The following is a 19,148-nucleotide window of genomic DNA, read 5'->3' on the forward strand; positions in this document are numbered from 1 at the left end:
TTCGAAGAGGTGATTTGGTCATGGGTGCCTAGGAGTGCAAATCGTGCCGCTCATGCAGTGGCGTCGATAGGTAACAGAGCTATGGAACTGCAAAGTTGGGTCGACAGACCACCATTGTCTCTCGTTGGGGTGTTAACTTTTGATGGTTTGCCTTGTCCACCTCTTGTTGCTTCTGCAGTCTAATTCCTATTAGTAGCTAGTTTGCTGGGTAGGGACTGTTGTTCTAGGCTCCGGTGGAATCTAGCTATGTCTGACCCTGCTTTTGTTAGTTTGTTCTTGTGTTCTGCTGGCTCCTTGTGGCTTCTGCCTTCTATTTGTATTTCTATTCCCTGTTTTGGGGTTTTATGAATACAGCATGAAGTTCAGACCCAAAAAAAAAAAAAAAAAGTTTCTTCGAGTGAAAAGTATCGAACAGCTTATGAAGTTTCAATTTGGAAATCATCCTTATGTATGAGTTCACGTACAAGAAGCAATATAATGGTTGGGTTATAAAAAAAAACTATCGACATCTGTATATGTACACTATCAAGAGATTATGATATCTTGTCGGACAATTTTTACTTTGTATCATCAGATGTCTTGTGTTCGAATTTTCCTCCTTCAATATTGCTTATGCAAAAAAAGAAGGGGAAATTACTCTTGTTAAACAATAGTAATTGTCTATGAAAAAGAAAAAGTCATGTTAAGTGGCCTCTCTATTCCTACCTAGAATGTAAAAATGAAGTTTGAAATTGAAAAATTAAAAATGAAATAGAGAGGAAAAAAAAAAAGTTGTGAGGTCAGCGAACGATGGAACAAGACCATTTGTCTTACTAGAACGACGCCGTTCCCACTTGAGAGGCAAAACCCATCTTCAACTTCAAAAACAAAACTCATTACTCAGTCTGTTTCTCTGTGTCTCTGAGCGCGCCGCTGAGCTTGGTTACACAGACCTCATCCATTTGCCTTGCTTCTTACTTACTGGGGTTGTCATTTTGTTAAGCATTTCTTGCTTTCTGGCTATGGAAATTCTTCGAACTTCTTTGCTTTCTGGTAACCCCTTACTCATTGAAACCTCTCTCTCACAAAAACCCAACAATTCCTTCATATTTCAAGCTTCCACAGACACAACCAACGTTTCTACTGGCACCACACTCTCAAACCAAGCAAACCCACAAACCCATCTCTCTTTTTCCTCCAAAAAGACTACCAAGCTCAGCAATAACCCAAGAGCTGAAACCAATTCTGAAATTGGTCATTGCATTTCTTTACTAAAGAGTAACCCTGTGTGTGACTGTAGACAGATTCATGCTCAAGCTCTGAAGTTGAACGCTTTTGAAGAGAATGGTTGGATTGGAAACAAGCTTGCTATGCTATACTCGAAGAATAAGGAGTTCTTAGACTATGCCCGTAAGTTGTTCAACGATATTCCCAAGCGAAAGATTCCCGTTTACACATCGTTGATAAGTGCTTATTGTCGGTCAGAGCAGTGGGAAGACCTGTTTTTGGTGTTTAGGTTGATGGTTGATGAAGGCATGTTACCTGATAAATATGTTGTACCTACAGTTCTGAAAGCGTGTGCTCTGGTGCGGATGTTAAGGACTGGTAAAATGATTCATGGGTTTGTGATAAGGATGGGGATGAACTCTGATGTTTTTGTTGGGAATGCGCTTATTGATTTTTATGGCAACTGTGGGGACTTTGGATTTGCATTAAGTGTGTTTGATGCCATGAGGGAAAGAGATGTGGTTTCATGGACTGCCCTTGTTTCTGCTTTCATGAATGAAGGCCTTTTTGAAGAGGCAATTGAGGTTTTCAAGTCCATGCAGCTGAACGGGGTCAAGCCTGATTTGATCTCTTGGAATGCACTTGTATCGGGGTTTGCACACAATGGAGAGATTGATTTAGCTCTTCAATATTTGGAAGCAATGCAAGAAGAAGGGTTGAGGCCGAGGGCTAATACTTGGAATGGAATCATTTCGGGTTGTATTCAGAATGAGTATTTCGAGGATGCTTTGGATGCGTTCTATAATATGTTATGTTTCCCCGAGGATCCAAATTTTGTTACAATTGCAAGCATTTTACCAGCTTGTGCAGGCCTAAAAGATTTAAACTTAGGCAGGGCTGTTCATGGGTTTGCTCTGAAGCGTCAGCTTTGTGGAAACATGCACGTGGAAGGTTCATTAATTGATATGTATTCAAAATGTGGGATGAAAGATTACGCAGAGAATATCTTTTCCAAGGCAGAGAACAAAAGTATTGCCATGTGGAATGAGATGATTGCAGTTTATGTAAATGCAGGAGACGCAAAGAAGGGATTAGAGCTTCTTAGAGTGATGCATCATTTTGGCTTAAAACCTGACGTGGTATCTTATAACACAATATTGGCTGGCCATGCAAGAAATGGGCAAATAAATGAGGCATATGAGCTGCTTTATGAGATGGCCCGGATGGAGTTGAAGCCAAATATTATTTCTTTCAACGTTTTGATTTCTGGTTTTCAACAATTTGGGCTTAGTTTTGAAGCTTTGAAATTGTTCCAGACCATGCAATCCCCATTGAATGGTTGCGTTGGTAATGATGTGCTCCATGAGTCAACCCAACCAAACTCCATTACTATTGCCGGTGCTCTTGCAGCTTGTGCTGATCTGAATCTACCATGCCAAGGGAAGCAAATCCATGGATACGCGTTAAAGAATGGCTTTGAGCCTAATATCTATATCTCAAGCGCATTGGTTGACATGTATTCAAAATGTCTTGATATTGTTTCAGCAACTAAAGTATTCAGGAGAACTGAAGATAGAAACACAATCTGTTGGAATACTTTGATTGCAGGCCATGTCCACAACATGCAGCTGGACCGAGCTCTTGAACTTTTCTGTGAAATGCTGGAAGAAGGTCTTGGACCAAGCTCTATTACGCTTATGATACTTCTCCTCACTTGTGGTGATATGGAAGCTCTGAGATTTGGAAGAGAATTACATGGCCATATCATAAAGAGTAAGCTCAATCAATCTAATTATGCCCTTGCAAGTGCCTTGATAGGCATGTATGCTAAGTGTGGTAGAATCAAGGATGCCAAATCGCTGTTTGACTTTGAAGTTAAAAAAGATGCTTCTGTATGGAATTCCATGCTATCTGCTAATTCGACTAATGGAATGGCCAAGAAGGCCATTGCCTTGTTTGGAGAGATGGAGTTAGCAGCACCTGTGCTTGAGATATAACTTGAGCTTGTGATCATGATAGCTTAGTGCAAGAAGGATAAAAATGTCTCAAATCATTAAATAATAAGTTTTGTGCTCTTTATGGTGCTATATGAGCTTCTCTTTTAGGCATGTGGATTGTTGGTTATTCAGGTAGTGCCAGTTTACTTGACGAGGCTCTTGACTTCATCAGACAAATGCCCGTGTACCTGATGCTTTTATACAAACTACTCTTCTACTAGCTTGTGGAGTCAGGAGTCAAGAGTCAATTGAAATCCAAATATTGTAGAATGAGCTGCAAAATATTTTGTTTCAAACTCAAACCAAATAATGTTCTCAGTGATGTGTTTCTCTACACTATCGGTCGCTTTTGGGATGTGGGAATCCATGCAGAACTTGAGGACTTTCATGGAGGATTGCAATTTGATGACTCTAAAAGAGTGAAGCTTTATAGACGTGGATACTAATTGCATACATTTGACGGGACATATCACATTAGAAACATGGGAGAGGTCAACTGGAAAATTGGAGGGTGGTGGGTGACTTCCCCATAGTCATGTTTTGGAGAACAAAAATGAGCAGATGAGAACGTTCACTTTGTCTTGTGTGCACACTGAAAGTTTGTTGACAACATCTCATTCAGATGCTAATTTATAAATTACATATCTAAGAATTTGATGTCTCTACTGCCATAGATCAGCCAAAGTTGTATAAGATTGATGAGTGGGTGATCTTTATGCTTCTATCACCATATGAAGGATGAGATGTGTAGATGCCAAGTTTACCCAAATCGTAAATTTTGGAAGTCACTTCCCGACAGTGATGACATCAGAGCTGGAGTTAAAAGAGCCTACGAAGAATTTTTTGTCTAAGTCTCTAAATGCCAAACTAGCAAAAACATTTGGGTAGCCACAGTCTCGTTTCCTTCCAAATTGAATTTGCTGTTTGATCAAGGGAGAATTCTTCTGCAGCACAAGCAACCAGAAAAGGAAAGTTTTGAAAGTTGGTTTTGCATTGGTCCTGTTGTTCACCCGGTTTTGGTTATTTTTATTCCTACAAAGTTGCCGAAAATGTGACCTGCCAAGTTGGCACTTGAGGAGATCTTTGAATGTAGCATGTAACAGGTTGTAAGGTCAGCGCATATATCCACTAGGAGGCACTCATCATGACTTTCTCCCAGTCTTTGGAAGGTGTTGATGTCCCCGAAGAAGCAAGACCACAGAAAAGGTAGTGTATGTATCTTTTATCTCTTAAATCTTGTTTCTTTGTTTATTCTGCCTTGTTTTGGGTGTATTTTGCATAGCATATTAAATAAACTAAGCCGATGAAACTGTTAATGTTAATTGAATTCTATAATCTTTTTCAAAATAGTATAAGATCATGTTAATTGAAGTCAACATACTAAACATTTTTTCCTGTCAAAATCACATCGAAACTTTACTAAACTAATCGTGGTGCACGTGCACACAACCACAGATTACAGGAATTTTATTACTCACTAAACAAAAGTTGCATCCCTATTGCAGGCTTTGCTGCTGGGGATAATCTTATATTACTCCTATGGTCAAGAACTATTTGCAGGCTGAAGCAAAATATTTATTGATGCTCTCGCATTTATCAGTAGCTTTACTGTTTATGGCCGAATTCTAATGATGGCGTGGATCAGGACCACCAGGACTCCTTCGCTTCGACTCAAGATGCCGTCCAACCTGCCTCTCAATGCTAGCCTTAAGCAATTCTTTAGCACTTTCCATCGCTGTCTGGCTGCTACCCTTGTTTGAGTACGAGCCACGAACACGAGCTTCGTTATTCTGAAGGGAAAGCAAAACCAGAAAAACACATAACCAGAGTTTCATGCTACCCATTATCAATTTGAAGTCTCAATGTAGGATGTTTGGACATATATGTATATATAGAATATCATTCCTGTTATGATTTGATAATTAAAAGTGAATGGAATCAAATGTGGGATTAGTTTGATTTGGTGATCATTTTCTGATGCAATTAAATCGCAGAACGATGATAGTGCTGAGCATGTATGTGCTACAAAATATTGCTTCCACAAATCTACAGTCAAGTATATGGTTGAGTTGAGAAAATATAGTAAGATACAAAGGGTCCCTTTGAATATAAATAATCTAATAGGCAAGTTGGTGTTTCCTTTCACTGAATCGTGCCTCTTTGAATTGTCCATATGCTCTAAGAGAAGGTGTGTGCCAAGTCATAAGCGTTGTCCATATGCAGCATGCACTAGTTGTTGGGGAACTTTAAAAGTTGGCCTCAATAAAGTACAAATTTTCATCTATAAAACTATATACAAGGAGAGCTCCTAGAATAGTATTCTACGTTGTATTGCTTGTACTTTCTTATGTTTCCCACAAAATCAAATGGTTATTATTGTCAAGGCCTTGGGGTTAGCCAAAGTGGTGAGGGTGAGTGGGGAAATGAGTTTGGATTATTAGGTTAAATCAAGGGGATCAAGGGGTTAATTCCCTTCCATCGTAACTTATTGTCAAAAAACTCTTCACTCTTAGTAGTGAAACATTTTTTAATATGAAAAAGTGTGAATTTACTATATTATTCTCATTTAATTAATAATTTCAATTCTTAATGTTTGTATTAACTAATGACATTTTTTGGTATTTTGAATGTTTTACCATTATCTGTCTTTTGCTTTATATAATATATTTCAATTATTAATGTTTGTATTAGTGCCCGTTTGACATTGCTTATTTGGGGCTATAAGTGATTATTTTGAAATTTTTGAAAGCCCAACCTGTTTGGTAAAAGATAATAAAATAATTTATTTTCAATAATTGCTATGAGAGAAAGCAAGTGACGAACTCCTTTCATTTTTTGATTATGCAGGAATCAGCTTTGAAGAGGCGTTGGGTTTAATGAAACTTTCAAAATTCCAAAAATAACCCCGTGTTTTTTTTATAAATACATGTCTAGGATTGGGTTTATTTATAAATTTGTATATTTTTTATTCAATAATATGTGAGAATTATGTGTACAAAAAACTGAGAAATACATGCGTACATACTCGTATCGTGCATACATATTTTTTAATGATACATTCGTGTTCTGCAAACATCTTAAAGACTCAGTAAAGTTCACGTTTTTTAAAAAGCAAACGTACAATACTGGTATTATACATGAATGCACATATTTTTCATGTTTAATACACGTATTTTTTACATAAATTTATAAGACACAAAATTCATGTATTATACACTTAATTCTCACATATTATCGAATAAAAATAATGTATATTTAAAAAATAGTATAGCCCCACGGCTATACGCAGTTTTTCCTGTTTTTCTATTTTTTTTTTTAAAGTTATATAGCCGAACGGCTATACGGTTTTGACAAGTGGCGCATATGTCCTGGGCCGGGCTTCATTTATGTATAGTATAGCCGAGCGGCTGTGCTAGATTTTTTTTGAATTTTTATACAAGAAATAGTATAGCCGTCCGGCTTAGTGTTTTTAAAAATCGTACAGCCGCACTGCTGTACTGTTTTTACATTCGAAACCAAGAATATATAAATAATATAGCCGTTCGGCTTGACTCCATTGTTGTAATGTTTTTTAGAATAGTATAGCCGGCCGGCTTTACCGTTTTGAAAGCGATGTATAGTATAGCCGCGCGGCTGGACTATATTTTTTGATTTTTTTAAAAAGTAATAGTGTAGCCGCGCGGATATACTCGTTTTCCTAATTTCTCAAAACTAAAGATAAAATATTTTGATACAATTCCAGTTACAACTTCAATGTGTGTTAAAATCTGGGTTTTTGTTTGCTGCGTCAGAGTTTGGGAATCATTCTTTGTACTAGTTCCAAGCAATAGGCGAAGATCCTGATGTGGAGATTGTCCGGTATTTTTGACAATCCAAGTTGGCTAACAACGAAGGGGTTTTATAAAGCTTTCCTTTAAATTTTGGACGATTTACACATGAGCTTTTAGTTTGGGGAATTTTTATTTCAAATTAAGTATTTATTTAGTTATGATATTTGAACTTCGAGAAACTTAAAAGTGTGTGTGCCACTACAATAATATTTGAAGTTTTATTTAGTTATGATATTTGATCATCAACTCAATGAGCTGCACTTTCCTTTTCTTATAAAGAACCAGGTGGGTCATAACATGAACAATCTCAGAATTACAAATAATGAGTCTGTTTTCTTGTTAAACAAAAGTATAGCATCCCCATGCGCATGTCACAATTGAAATTGAATTTTTATACCTTGGAAACTTTCGAACAACAGAAGCCATATGTAAGAAATGCCCGATTGACTGATGAAAGCAGATATGTCCTTGCATCTAATAAAGGTTCTGGTAGAAAACTTATCATTTCTCCACCCCGGCAGCTGTTGCTGGCAACCCAGATGATTTCTCGGTGGCCACAGGGGCTTTCTTACTGCCAGGCCCTGTTGAGACTTTAACCATTGCTGGTCTTAGAAGCCGACCTCCAAGTAAAAAGCCACGGCGGATTTCCTGAATTATAATCCCTTCCTTGAATTCTTGAGACTCTTCACGTGCCACAGCCTCATGTAGCTGTAACAGAAAGTTGAAAACTTAAAACGATGGCATGGGAACATTTATCAAGTTGCAGAGATGGCAAAACTAAAAAGATTCGCATATCAGTACATTACCATCCTAGTTTACAAACCTTCCTGATAAGTCATCATTGAGGTTCTACCAAACTATTGCATCTTCTACCAGAAGAGATATCAAGCCATAGAAGCCTAAATCAATAAGAAGCAAAACATACAACAGGGAGCAGAGTCAAGGCCAATTTTGGACAGATGGACTAGTGGGAAAATAATCAAGCTACATGCACCATTCAAAGGCTGATACATCCAAGTTACCATGACTGGTATCAATAACAAATAGCTAATAATGAATTCAAGAAAATGCTTCTTGACAGGGTAATCTCCTACAGGTAGATGCATACTGTAGACACATCAAGGAAGAATTTTCACTGAAGGCCCTGGAAATTTGAATCAGATGAGAATGCACAAGTGTTCCACACACCTGTATCCATGTTGCAGTTTTGTATGAAAGCTTAACCATCCAAAATTTGATCAGCCCTTGGGCAATAGTGAGAGGTCCCAAAAGATAAAGGATACTGGAAACTACCCAAAACTTAGAGCAAGTATTGAGGCCTTCAAATGCAAATTAACATTTGTCCCAATCTTTTCCGAATTAAAACAGTTGAATGCATCAGTCCCAGATTTTATACTGAAGTGCGCACACAAAAATTACACTACAAGAGTGCTCCTACTCTATGTAAAACAAACAATAAACTACTGACAGTAAGTCCGCAAGGGAGAGGGGAAAAAGAGTAGAATGAAAGATTAGGTTCTCCTTCAATTGGTAGAAAGGAGAGGACAGACAAAATGCAAGGGGCTTATTGCCCCACCAAAAGTAATTCATCCACCTTCGGGTAAACTGGAGGAGGGAAAGAGAAGAATCATACAAAATTTGCATATGAGCTAATGTGCACATCCTACCTCAAACATCCTTCCAAAGATCGAATAATAATTTTTCATCATTTGGACCCAAGAAAAGATATCATATTAAATCCTCGAAAGGTAAACAAAATCAGGATTCAATTTTAAGATCTCTTTAACTTTAGAATGTGTTTGACCGGAGAAAGAAGCATGAAAAGCTAGTCAGCAAAAAGGTAAAAATTAAATATTTAGAGTATACATTGAACCAAGTAATCTTAAACACCTTCACTTACCGAAGGATCAAAAGACTTTCCCACAGTTGGCACGACAGCCACATGCAAGCTCTTCATAGTCTCCACCAATTGCTTGTATATACCTTGGTAACTTGCATCAATCTTTTTTTCCTTGTCAGTCTCGGGTTTAATGTATTGTTTGGCTCTCTCAAAATTGTCAACCATGGGCAAAAGACTCTCAATAACTTCTTCTTGGGCATCTGTCCTTACTGTAAGTCTCTCCTTCTCAAATCTTTTTCTACAATTATCAAAATCTGCTTGCAAGCGGATAAATTTCTCCTTCCCAGACGTTGTCTCTGCCGACGAGGAAGATACTTTCTTGACTAATTTATTCTTCTCATTTTCAAGTATTTCTATCTTGGCCTCAACTTCTGATACAGTTTCTTCATCTCCGTTAAATATAGCTTCCTTGTAAACTTTAAGGAGGGTCCTCAAACGGGGCAAATGGTGTTGATCTGCTCCAGTTTCCGAAGCTTCTACATTACTCCGAGTACGATCCTCTTTGGCATTCGTCTAGACATAAAGTACATATATAAGATTAACAATCTAAATACAGATAACTACTTACAGGAACAACCAAATAACGAGAAATTAAGTATACATATTTAAGTTTGAAGAGTGAGAGTCTGTTGACAACTGAAAATTAGAGACTTGTTTAAATTACTGAGATATAAATACGGAAGAAGCAGATTCTTAGACTTCAAAAAGAAAATTTAGAACAAGGAGTAAGAACATTTCAAACAGGATTGGAGTTTAAACAAGCCCTTAGAACTGCCTTAACATACACAAGTCCAAAGGAAATGCTTGATTGTTTGATTGGAAGCAAAGTAACTAGAATTAACGGCTCATGCTTCTTTCATTTCAAACAAAACATCCAGAAAAGTTGTTGCACATTTACACTATACCTATGAAATCAAATGCCATCACACTAAGATTTCAAATCCTGCAAACCCATTGGACCCATGAGTCCATCACCATTAATTTTACGTAGCACATAACAATTTGGAAAATTTCCCCTAATTAAGAGATGAATAAGGCAAATAATATAAACAAAAATTGAAAACAAGAAACTAGAGAGAATGAAGAAAAGCGTACTTACTGGGGGAACGGAGTCTCGAGGAGCTAGATGAGATTTGAAGGAAGAGGCACGCCTGCTTCTGCTTCCGCTTCTGCTGCTCTGACTAATAATAGAGGAAGAGTTGTTGAGAGAAAACCCTAGACGGGGAAGCGGTAGGGGTTTGGAGGGTTTTGAGGGCAAGGAAGCAGAGAGGCGAGGGGGAGCTATGAAACTGTGGTTTGGGAGAAACAACGAATTCGCCATTAAACGCTTTTTTCAAAAGAAGAAACAAAAGAATCACAATTCAGACCAAGTCTGGTTTATTGTTGCTGCGGGGGACGAACAATGGGCACGCTTCTAGTCCGCCACTGGGTGTATGTGTTTAATTAAATGCCTGAATATGGGCTTCAAGACCCATCACTCTTTTGGGCTGAAGCATCCACACTTTTCTAGAAGATTCTATTAACACCGGAAATGCTATAATGAGGGCTTAAAGTGAGGAGATTATTTGAGGAGGTCAAATCTCACCATCAACAAATGTAAAGAAATCATGGGACTTAAATATTTTAAATGTTTTGACGGTCGGATCGGTCTCCTCACTTTAACTCCTCAATTTAACTCTTTATTGTAGAAGCTCCCCTATTAACACCCTCAATCAAGGGATCTCCGATATTGAGATTGGGATATTCGAACACAGGACCAGGACCTCAAGTGATCTCCAATATTGAAGAGGGATTTGACCTGAATGCAAGGATGACTACTCTTGCTATTTTGGGTTAATTATATAGAACCTTAAAGTTTATTTCAAATTCATATATAAAGTCGCAGAAAACTTACAAATAAGATCATCCATTATTTAGACGGTCAGTAAGTCGATTAAATGCTTACATAGCAAACAATCGTAGGTCCCAAACAAATAATAACCAATTCATTATGAGAACACTACTCTCTTAACACAACACAGCTACACAAGTAACTCATTTCATAAACATTGAAATGAGAACTCAAGCTCATTGATGACCAAGTACATTTCAAAAGCCAATGAACGTACACCGTTTTTGTTTGGACCACAAAGTGGGCAGTCTCTGATCTCCAACAACCACCAAAGAGTGAAACAAAACCAACTTTTCCTGGTCACTTCTTTAATACGAAAACCAGAAATGGGATTGAATGACGAACCACCACAATTACATATAATCAGATAAATCCTTGTTTAGAAGAAACAATGAGCACGAAATCTGAATCATAAACATTTAGCATTAATAGCTTGATTTTGAACATGGAAAACCAAGTCTACAAGATTGTTTCAACGTCTAACACCACAAACTAAAATAACCAGAATACAAATATATAGCTACTGCAACAGTCAGATTAGTCAGCTTCCTGCCGGCCTCGAGCGCCTGCGATAAAATACAGAATACCAAGTATCAGGTGAGGAATTCATTTTATAATCCCCTGTTTTAAAAAAATAAAAAAAATGGACAGAGTTATAATAAAGGCAGTATCTATTCACACTAAGATGGTTTTTATTTTACCCCATTTCTTCTACTAAGTGTGTTTCTAAGACATCTCAGCTCAACATTTATGTAAACAAAGATTCACATATGAGGATGAATAAGGCATCTAAGCTTCAGGTTGCACCGACTAAAACCAGTAAGAACCCCAGTTTTGAAATAAACAATATGTTCAGATCAGTTAAGTCAGTTGGCTAATCTTTTATTTTGCCAGAGAAGCTTAACTGACAGTTCGTTGTGGCTGGAGATTCAAATGCTAAGGAAGACAGATGGTGCATATAATGCTTAATTTATAGGCTCTAGCTAATCTTTTGTTATAATGTTGTGATAACCCAATACCCAAAGCAATCTCTTTTTTTTTTTTCCCGTCAAAAGCTTATGTGATTCACTCTTGGAAGATGGTATCCCACAATGGAGTTGAGTTTAAATTAAAAGAAAATTTTAATAGATATCTAGATATAGAGAGGCAAAAGACAACACCAGACAAGATCCTGAATTGTACTCTATTTCCCATCTTGAACACTGTATACAACAAAATTTAACCCAAGAAAATGATCCAAACGATGTCATCCTCCTAAACCCAAGAAAATGAGATGGAACTATGGAAAGAAAATTGTTCGGCATTGTTAACGATGTAAATAGTGTTAAAGCTACATGAAGAAAATTAGGTACACAGCACTGCCAAACGGAGTGGAAAAACAGGATTTATGCATGTAAATCCAATAAAAGGAGTAAGGATTCAAAACTTATGACTGCATGACTGAAGCATGTCAGATATAAAATCAGTCATAAGGTACATGTTGTATGAATTGACAACTGAATTCAATTCGGCGAGAAGAGATTACCTGTACAGAAACTTTTGTTGTAGCAGCCACCAGTGGTTCACAAAGAACAAGCTTCAACAGCTGAGGCTCTTTGATATTGAACATCAAGCCTTTCAAGCAGTTTGGAATAAGAAAGATCCAGTTGGTTGTTCACACCTTCAGTTGCATTGTACCCTTTATTGCCATTGTCCTCAGTGCAGCCAACATCATCAAAACCACCTTCAACAGGCTGGTTCATATGAATAATCTTACCAAACAGTTGAAACGAACTTCTGCCAACCTTTGTTGAGTTGCAGTACCGGTTTCCATCCAGTTCCGTGCCAAAGGAATGCACACTACTCTGGCTATCTGGTGATAATTCATCAGACTGTGAACTGCCAATGTTCAACTCAGTAGACACCCTCTTCAACTTTGGCACCACATTGTTGCCAAAGGAATTGTAAGTGCACATCTGAGGAGTATTCTCACTTAACAAGTGGGATAGATTAGATACACAGTATAGATCTTGCCTGGCTCCCTGCATGCCAGCAGGAAAAGTGTTATAGTTCAACAAGGATGCATTCAATTGCCCCATTGTTGAATTAGGTGCTCCTGGCACAGGAAAGAAGAATTCTTCCTCTGCATTGGTCAGCAGCCCAGGACTCATAGGAGCTCTGAATCTCTTTGCGGGGGGAAATGCAGTATGAATTGAAGGTGTTGATGCAACATAGTCAACTTGCCATGGGCTCACCCTCTTAGCATTCTGCAGAACTTCAGGTTCATCCCAAGTAACCTATAATAGAGGGGTCATTAATTATTTTAAACTATCTCTTGGCAAAAACTATAAAAACCAACATAAGTCCAAGTGGAGAGAAAATAAGATGTGCTAAATGCAATATATTCAGAATGTAACAAAATGTAGAAAATGATTAATATTATTATGTGATTTCTGCATAAAATTTTAATATGAAAATACAAGCACTTCTCTCTCCCTCTCCCTCTCCCTCCGTGCATGTGTGTGTATTTATAGTGTTTTTATGCCTGATATGATAGGTTGTGCTCTTTATCTATTTGGTGTGAAGCACAGAAACTGTGGTTTGCTAAACCGCAAACAGAAAAGGACAATAAAAGATCACAGTGTACAATAATTTGGCAATGGCCACGACCCTGGCTAATTTTTGAAAGAGCATAGTCTCAACACAATTCTATAGATACTTAACAATCCACAACCTGAATCACATTATCCTGACATGGTATTTCTTTTCATAACAGTAAGTTTGGCAACACCAAAAAGCTTATTTCAATTTTCCCCTTTTTTCTGCTGCAAAAGAAATATAAGTCAATGAATTTCAACCTAATTGATATCATGTATTTGAACAGAAGACAAGTCTACAGGAAAGTTGGTGTCATATGATATAAAGAAATTATGCACCCACCTCAACCAAAATACAGATCAACTGCTCTTTCATTTCAACTTCTACTCCCACAATTACAATGCAATATAAATTAGATTAACCTATTATAAGTCATTTAAGACAAGCAACGCATGGCAGAATATTTAGGAGGCATTGCTTTATTGAAAATCATTATCTCACTTATCAATGCCAGCAATTATACAGGACTAGAATTCAACAGGAAATCTTCTGGGATAAACTAAAACATAAATCTGTCAACACATCCCAAAAGCCATCTGATCAAGTCAAAACCAAATAAAATATTGAATGTTTCTTCAAACTGCTTTCTAATGCATTTCCACAAATATAAACTACCATGACATGTTCCAAATCAAAGAGGGTGGGTTAGCACCCTGCGGATAGTGACATGTACGCAAACCTATACCCAATTGGATGGATCACAGTAAATTGTTTCATATAAACAAGAGGATGAATTTCTTACGCCTACTTCACTGAGAAGCTAATAACAATTAAATAAAACTCAAAATAAGTGAGACCAAAAGCTGAAGAACCAATACCTGAAGCATACGCCATGGGGAGCGCTGCCAAGGCCCATTGTCTGGGATCGATACCGACGACAAGGTGCCCTGAAACCAAGTCATCCTGGACGAATCCTCGGTCTCCACGGACATCTTCACTCTCATCCCGGCCGACCAAAATACATTTAAAGCCTTCTCCACCACCTCGGCCTTCACCACAAAGTCTGACCACCCCGCTTTCGGATAGTACACCACCTCGAAAGGCCTTCCCGCCGCCGCCATCTCCGCCGCCCCTACCACGGCCTCTGCCGACATCACCTTCCTTCCAGAACCTTCCTGATCCTCTGTCTTCACCCTCATTGTGGTCGTCGCTCCGCCACCAATGTGAGAGCTCCACCTGGAAGCGCAGTCAGAGCTCACGGTGGACCTGACTGCGCGGCGAACTCCCACGAACATCTCGCCTCTCGAGTTCCTCATGAAAACGACGGAGTCCCCGGCGACGAGCATCTTGTGGTTGACGAACTTGCTCCAGCCGGTGGTGAGCAAGTGCCGCCTAGGAGTTCCCCTGTAAATATGGCGAAAATCCCAAACGACCCCGTGGAGGTCGGTGACGGAGAGCGTCTGGACTGGCGGCTCGGCCTGGTAGTTAAGCGCGGGGAAGATGGAGTCGGCGCAGAACCTCGGGACGGAGAAGCCACCGCCATTGTTGGCGTCCGAAGGAGTGAGGATCTTCGCGAACGAAACGACCTTATCGGTCTCGTTGGCGTCGTCAAATACGTCGTCGTTCGGCGGCTCGTGGCGATTGGTGGGTTCGTGGTTGGGGATGGGGAGGAGAAGGAGCTTGGCGAAGACCTCGTCGGTTGTGGGATCGGCGAGGAAATGGACGGCGGAGATGCGGCAGAGAATGAGAGGCTTGGAGAGGACGAGAGGGGAGAGGAGGAGAGGGGCGGAGGAGGAGGATTGCTCGAGGTGGCCTTGAGGGAAGTAGTAAACCCTAGAATGGAGGATGGGAATTTGTACGGAGTTTCCGGCACAGGCTCGCCAGATTTTGGGGTCGATCGGACGGTGGGGAGAGTGCGAGTGAGAGTGAGGGTGGTGATGCGACGGCGGATGAGGCGTAGGAGGCATTTTGGGGTTAGGGATTTTGATTTCAGAGAAGAGAGAGAGAGAGAGATTGAAAAGTGTGTGTGTGTGTTTTAGTGTCTGATTTGCCTCAGGGTGTGTGACAGAAGTTGAAAGAGAGAGAAAGAGGAGAGAGAGAGAGAGAGAGAGTGAGTGAGTGCCGTCTTCGTCTTGGGGTCGGAGAACGGGCACGCAAGCAAAACTCAAGGGAAAAGGAATTATCAATTATGGGATATAAATAAATAAATAATATTAAAGTACTATTATTTGGGTAAATTAGTTCTAACAATATTACACTGTTGCCCTCCCCACCAAAACGTAACTGCCCAAGTCCAACTAACTACACCATGCACCACTCTCTCTCTCTCTCCTCTTTCTCTCAAGGACTATGTTTGTTATGTCGTTTAACCTTCGCCCAATCAGCAAATTTCTCAATTTGAGCATTATTTCCTCACATATTTACATATTATGTAACAGAATTGAATTTACTGTCCCAACTAAGCAAAAATGTTAGGAGAATTGTTAGATTGTGTGTGAATAATTTTTGACACGAAATACATGAAAAGTCTGAGCGTTCTTATGGACGTAAAATATGTTTGGTTGTCACACTGTTTCACTAAAAGAACACTCGCGATTCATCAAGTAATGTATTTTACTATGTGCAAAATAAATCATAACTAATAATCAAAGGTGATTAGTTTAAGTGTATCGTACTCTATTCGATGAGAGAAAAGATTTCCTTGCATACAAATCAATGTCTCTACGACCTTGTTGCATTTAATTGGATCAGGCGAAGTAAATTCTTCATTCAATGGGAGCTGCCGAGAATTAGGGATCTCATAGGCCCTCTCCCTCTCTGAGTCTCACAGTCTAAGTGACATCATTGTTGTACTTGAGAATCACAGCAGTATTTGCTGGGGCTCAGTGAATGAATTTTATTGTCACTGACAATATTTTAAAGTCAACGAAATCAGAGGTTGTTAAGATTTTTTTTTTTTTTTTTTTCGGGGTTGGGATTTTTTGGTTTTAGGTTAAATTTAAGTTTTGCTGTCGCTTTTTCCGAAATTTTTGAAAAATACGATGACTCGGTGTTTTGTGTTTGGGTAGCGATGGCACGGACCGGATTTTCATGCCTGCCTGTCGCGGTCGTCATTTCATTAGTTGATTTGTTATGTACAGACAGGACTCTCTACCTCAACAACACCCAATATTCACGTCAAGAACAAATAGGTGTAGTGTTGTAAAATTGTTGTGAGATAAACACTGTCAATGAGATAATGTAGGGTTCAAGTGATGTTAAGATATATCATAAATTATAATATAAAAAAATTGAATCTCAACCTGATGAAATTCTATAATAAAAAGAAATTTTGAGCAGTGTAAATATCTCTCGAGAATCTTCTTTGTAATGTTTGTTTCGTGACTAATTTTATTTTTTCATCAACATCGCCGATAATAAAGCTAAATTACATAATTGTCATAAAATTGGTCTCAACTACAATAATTACTTGATAAGATGTCCTGAATAATAATATCGGGACGTCTTAACTTACAAAATAAAATATATCTAACAAATCCATATACCATCGCTGCAGTATGAAATTCTAAAATTTTGAGTTTCAATTGATAAATGACTCTTTGTTTTATTGCTCTCTCTAAATCCATTTTCAATTAGGACACATGGAGTATTATAATTGGTCACAAATAGTCCAATTCAAAAAAAAAAAGGGTGTTGATGATGGTAAAAGAAACCAAAAGTAATAAATAAAAGTAAAAGACAAAAAGGCATTATGAAACGAAGACCTTGTCTAGAACGCGGACACAGCTTGTTTTTTCTTTGGTACTACAATTTAAAAGAAAAATAAATTCTTTTACAAATTGTCACATCAACTATTCAAATAAATGGGTTTTATATAACTTTAGATTATTACTAGTTTTAGTATCATTTATTATTAAAATCCCAATTTATTTTATTTTTGACTTTGGACTTGTGTGTCGTGACACAAGTGCCAATTTGTTGTCCTTGTTTTGTCATTTACAGTGACATGACTGTCATTGTTGGTCTCTTGTAGCTGCAGACAAAAAGTTGGCCCTAATCGAGCAAAAAAACAAAATAAGACCAAGGTTTTAACAAAGGTAGGTGACCAGTCCACATCGACCTATACAAAAAATTTGAAGTGTGTGTGATCAAGTTTAAGAAGCACATTTTGAGATTAGTTTATGTACTTAGTTTGGAAAACTTGGTGTTAAGAAGCATAATATATTACCAAACGCTTTTCGGAACTTGGGGAGTTATTGGATTAACGAAAATAATTTATTTTTAACCAGGCTTTGAGCCTTGTCTTCTTGATGATTTTGACAATAATAGCTCTTAACAACTCCAATTGGACCAAATGCAAAACCAAAGTCCAAAGCGAGAAAATTGTTCGACACGGATGTGCTTATTTTGTTAAATAATGTTGCAGGTAATTAGATTGTGAATTTAAACCATGCATTATCCTATAGTATTTTCACCCTCTTTTATTTTTCAATCAATACGGTGGTAGTTGGATTGACTCATATTTTTGGTGTATTCTTAAATAGTTATGGGGGCCTATCAACACGGTGCTAGTTAGATTGGCCCAAATCTTTAATATGGTCCCAAATGGTCATGTGTGCTAGTTTTCCTCCGTCCCCATTTCAAACTTTGGCAAAATGAAACCCCTTACTATTATTCAAACCAAAAACAAAATAAACCCCTACTATTATTGGCCCACGAGATAAATAATTATGGAGATTTACTATTATATCCAATATAGGGGCCCAAATTATAAAAATACCATATATTAAATGGACTTTAGAAACATACTAAAAGCTCATTTACAACACAACAAAGAGGCTTTTAACTTCTTATAAATTACAAAACTATCATCAATTTATTAAAACAAACTCAACTCTAAAACCTCATAAAAAAACCCAAACTACTCAATAGGGTATAAAAGTAATTTAATAATCAAACTTAAATTCAATAGGGTCAGCTGTCATTTGTTGGTTTTTTTTTTTTGGTTTGTTTATAAAAATTCAATGGTGTATGATTTATCTATAATATTAGTGATGAGAACGGGTATATCACTAAATATCTCTAATAGGTATTCATGTTTGTCAAAAAACAGCCTTCATTTGGGCTTTGCACTTTAGTTGGAGATTGTTTTAGTTTAACTATAGTGAGGGCATTATATACGACATTTAGGTGAGGTCATATCTTTTAATATTTGGATTAATTTTTAATTGTTGGATCGGACTACCAATTTGATTCAACGGCTATTCAATTTAAGATAAAGCCTCACCTAAGGGACATGTATAAGATCCTCACTATAGAATTCTTGTAACTTTATTTTTTTTTGCATCTTTAGTGGGAGATTTTTAGTTTTTGCCTTTTTTTTTTTGTTCATTTCCTATGAGAGAAACTATAGTATACTTAATCACATGTTAGGACTCGAACCTTCCCTTAGAGGATCAATTGATTCAAACCACTGCACTAGTAGGTCTTTTACTAACTTAGCATTGCTTTTAAGGGTAGAACAATTGGACAATACAATAACGTTGTCACCACATATTCAAACATCACATAATTAAGTGTCGAATACCATGATGTTTTCCAGATGGAAAAGAAAAGAGTTTCCAAAATAAACCCTAAACCCTTCAACTATAATAACAAATTAACCGTGGCCAGAACAGCGTTTTCTTTCCTCTGTAGTTCCCTTTATTTAAGAAGACTCGAGCAATGAATTTTTTATTATAAAAAAA

The 19,148-nt window shown here is 37.8% G+C and overlaps 3 protein-coding genes across 4 annotated transcripts; 1 reads left to right on the forward strand and 2 right to left on the reverse strand.

The window, feature by feature from the left end:
* The first annotated feature begins 19 nt into the window (after positions 1 to 19).
* LOC103333083 (pentatricopeptide repeat-containing protein At1g19720-like) lies at positions 20 to 5,173 on the forward strand. 2 transcript variants are annotated; one of them, XM_089046904.1, is made up of 2 exons: positions 20 to 4,414; positions 4,709 to 5,173. In XM_089046904.1, exon 1 carries the CDS (start codon positions 1,002 to 1,004, stop codon positions 3,201 to 3,203), a length of 2,202 nt encoding a protein of 733 aa, XP_088903030.1. In that variant the 5' UTR covers positions 20 to 1,001; the 3' UTR covers positions 3,204 to 4,414; positions 4,709 to 5,173. The 2 variants fall into 2 exon arrangements, with proteins under 2 accessions (XP_088903030.1, XP_088903029.1); XM_089046903.1 differs by having other exon boundaries at positions 20 to 4,409.
* A 2,094-nt stretch (positions 5,174 to 7,267) lies between these two features.
* Positions 7,268 to 10,358, reverse strand: LOC103332949 (Co-chaperone GrpE family protein). The gene is made up of 3 exons (XM_008235718.3): positions 10,033 to 10,358; positions 8,934 to 9,446; positions 7,268 to 7,741 (listed from the first exon to the last, which is right to left on the reverse strand). Exons 1-3 carry the CDS (start codon positions 10,252 to 10,254, stop codon positions 7,535 to 7,537), a joined length of 942 nt encoding a protein of 313 aa, XP_008233940.2. The 5' UTR covers positions 10,255 to 10,358; the 3' UTR covers positions 7,268 to 7,534.
* Positions 10,359 to 11,156: 798 nt separating this feature from the next.
* On the reverse strand, positions 11,157 to 15,562 carry ARF17 (auxin response factor 17). Its single transcript, XM_089046187.1, has 3 exons — positions 14,280 to 15,562; positions 12,350 to 13,100; positions 11,157 to 11,390 (listed from the first exon to the last, which is right to left on the reverse strand). Exons 1-2 carry the CDS (start codon positions 15,366 to 15,368, stop codon positions 12,387 to 12,389), a joined length of 1,803 nt encoding a protein of 600 aa, XP_088902313.1. The 5' UTR covers positions 15,369 to 15,562; the 3' UTR covers positions 11,157 to 11,390; positions 12,350 to 12,386.
* Positions 15,563 to 19,148: the final 3,586 nt, after the last annotated feature.

The sequence above is a fragment of the Prunus mume genome, linkage group LG2 (genome assembly GCF_029339155.1).
Source record: "Prunus mume cultivar Tortuosa linkage group LG2, ASM2933915v1, whole genome shotgun sequence".
Taxonomy (NCBI): Eukaryota; Viridiplantae; Streptophyta; class Magnoliopsida; order Rosales; family Rosaceae; genus Prunus; species Prunus mume.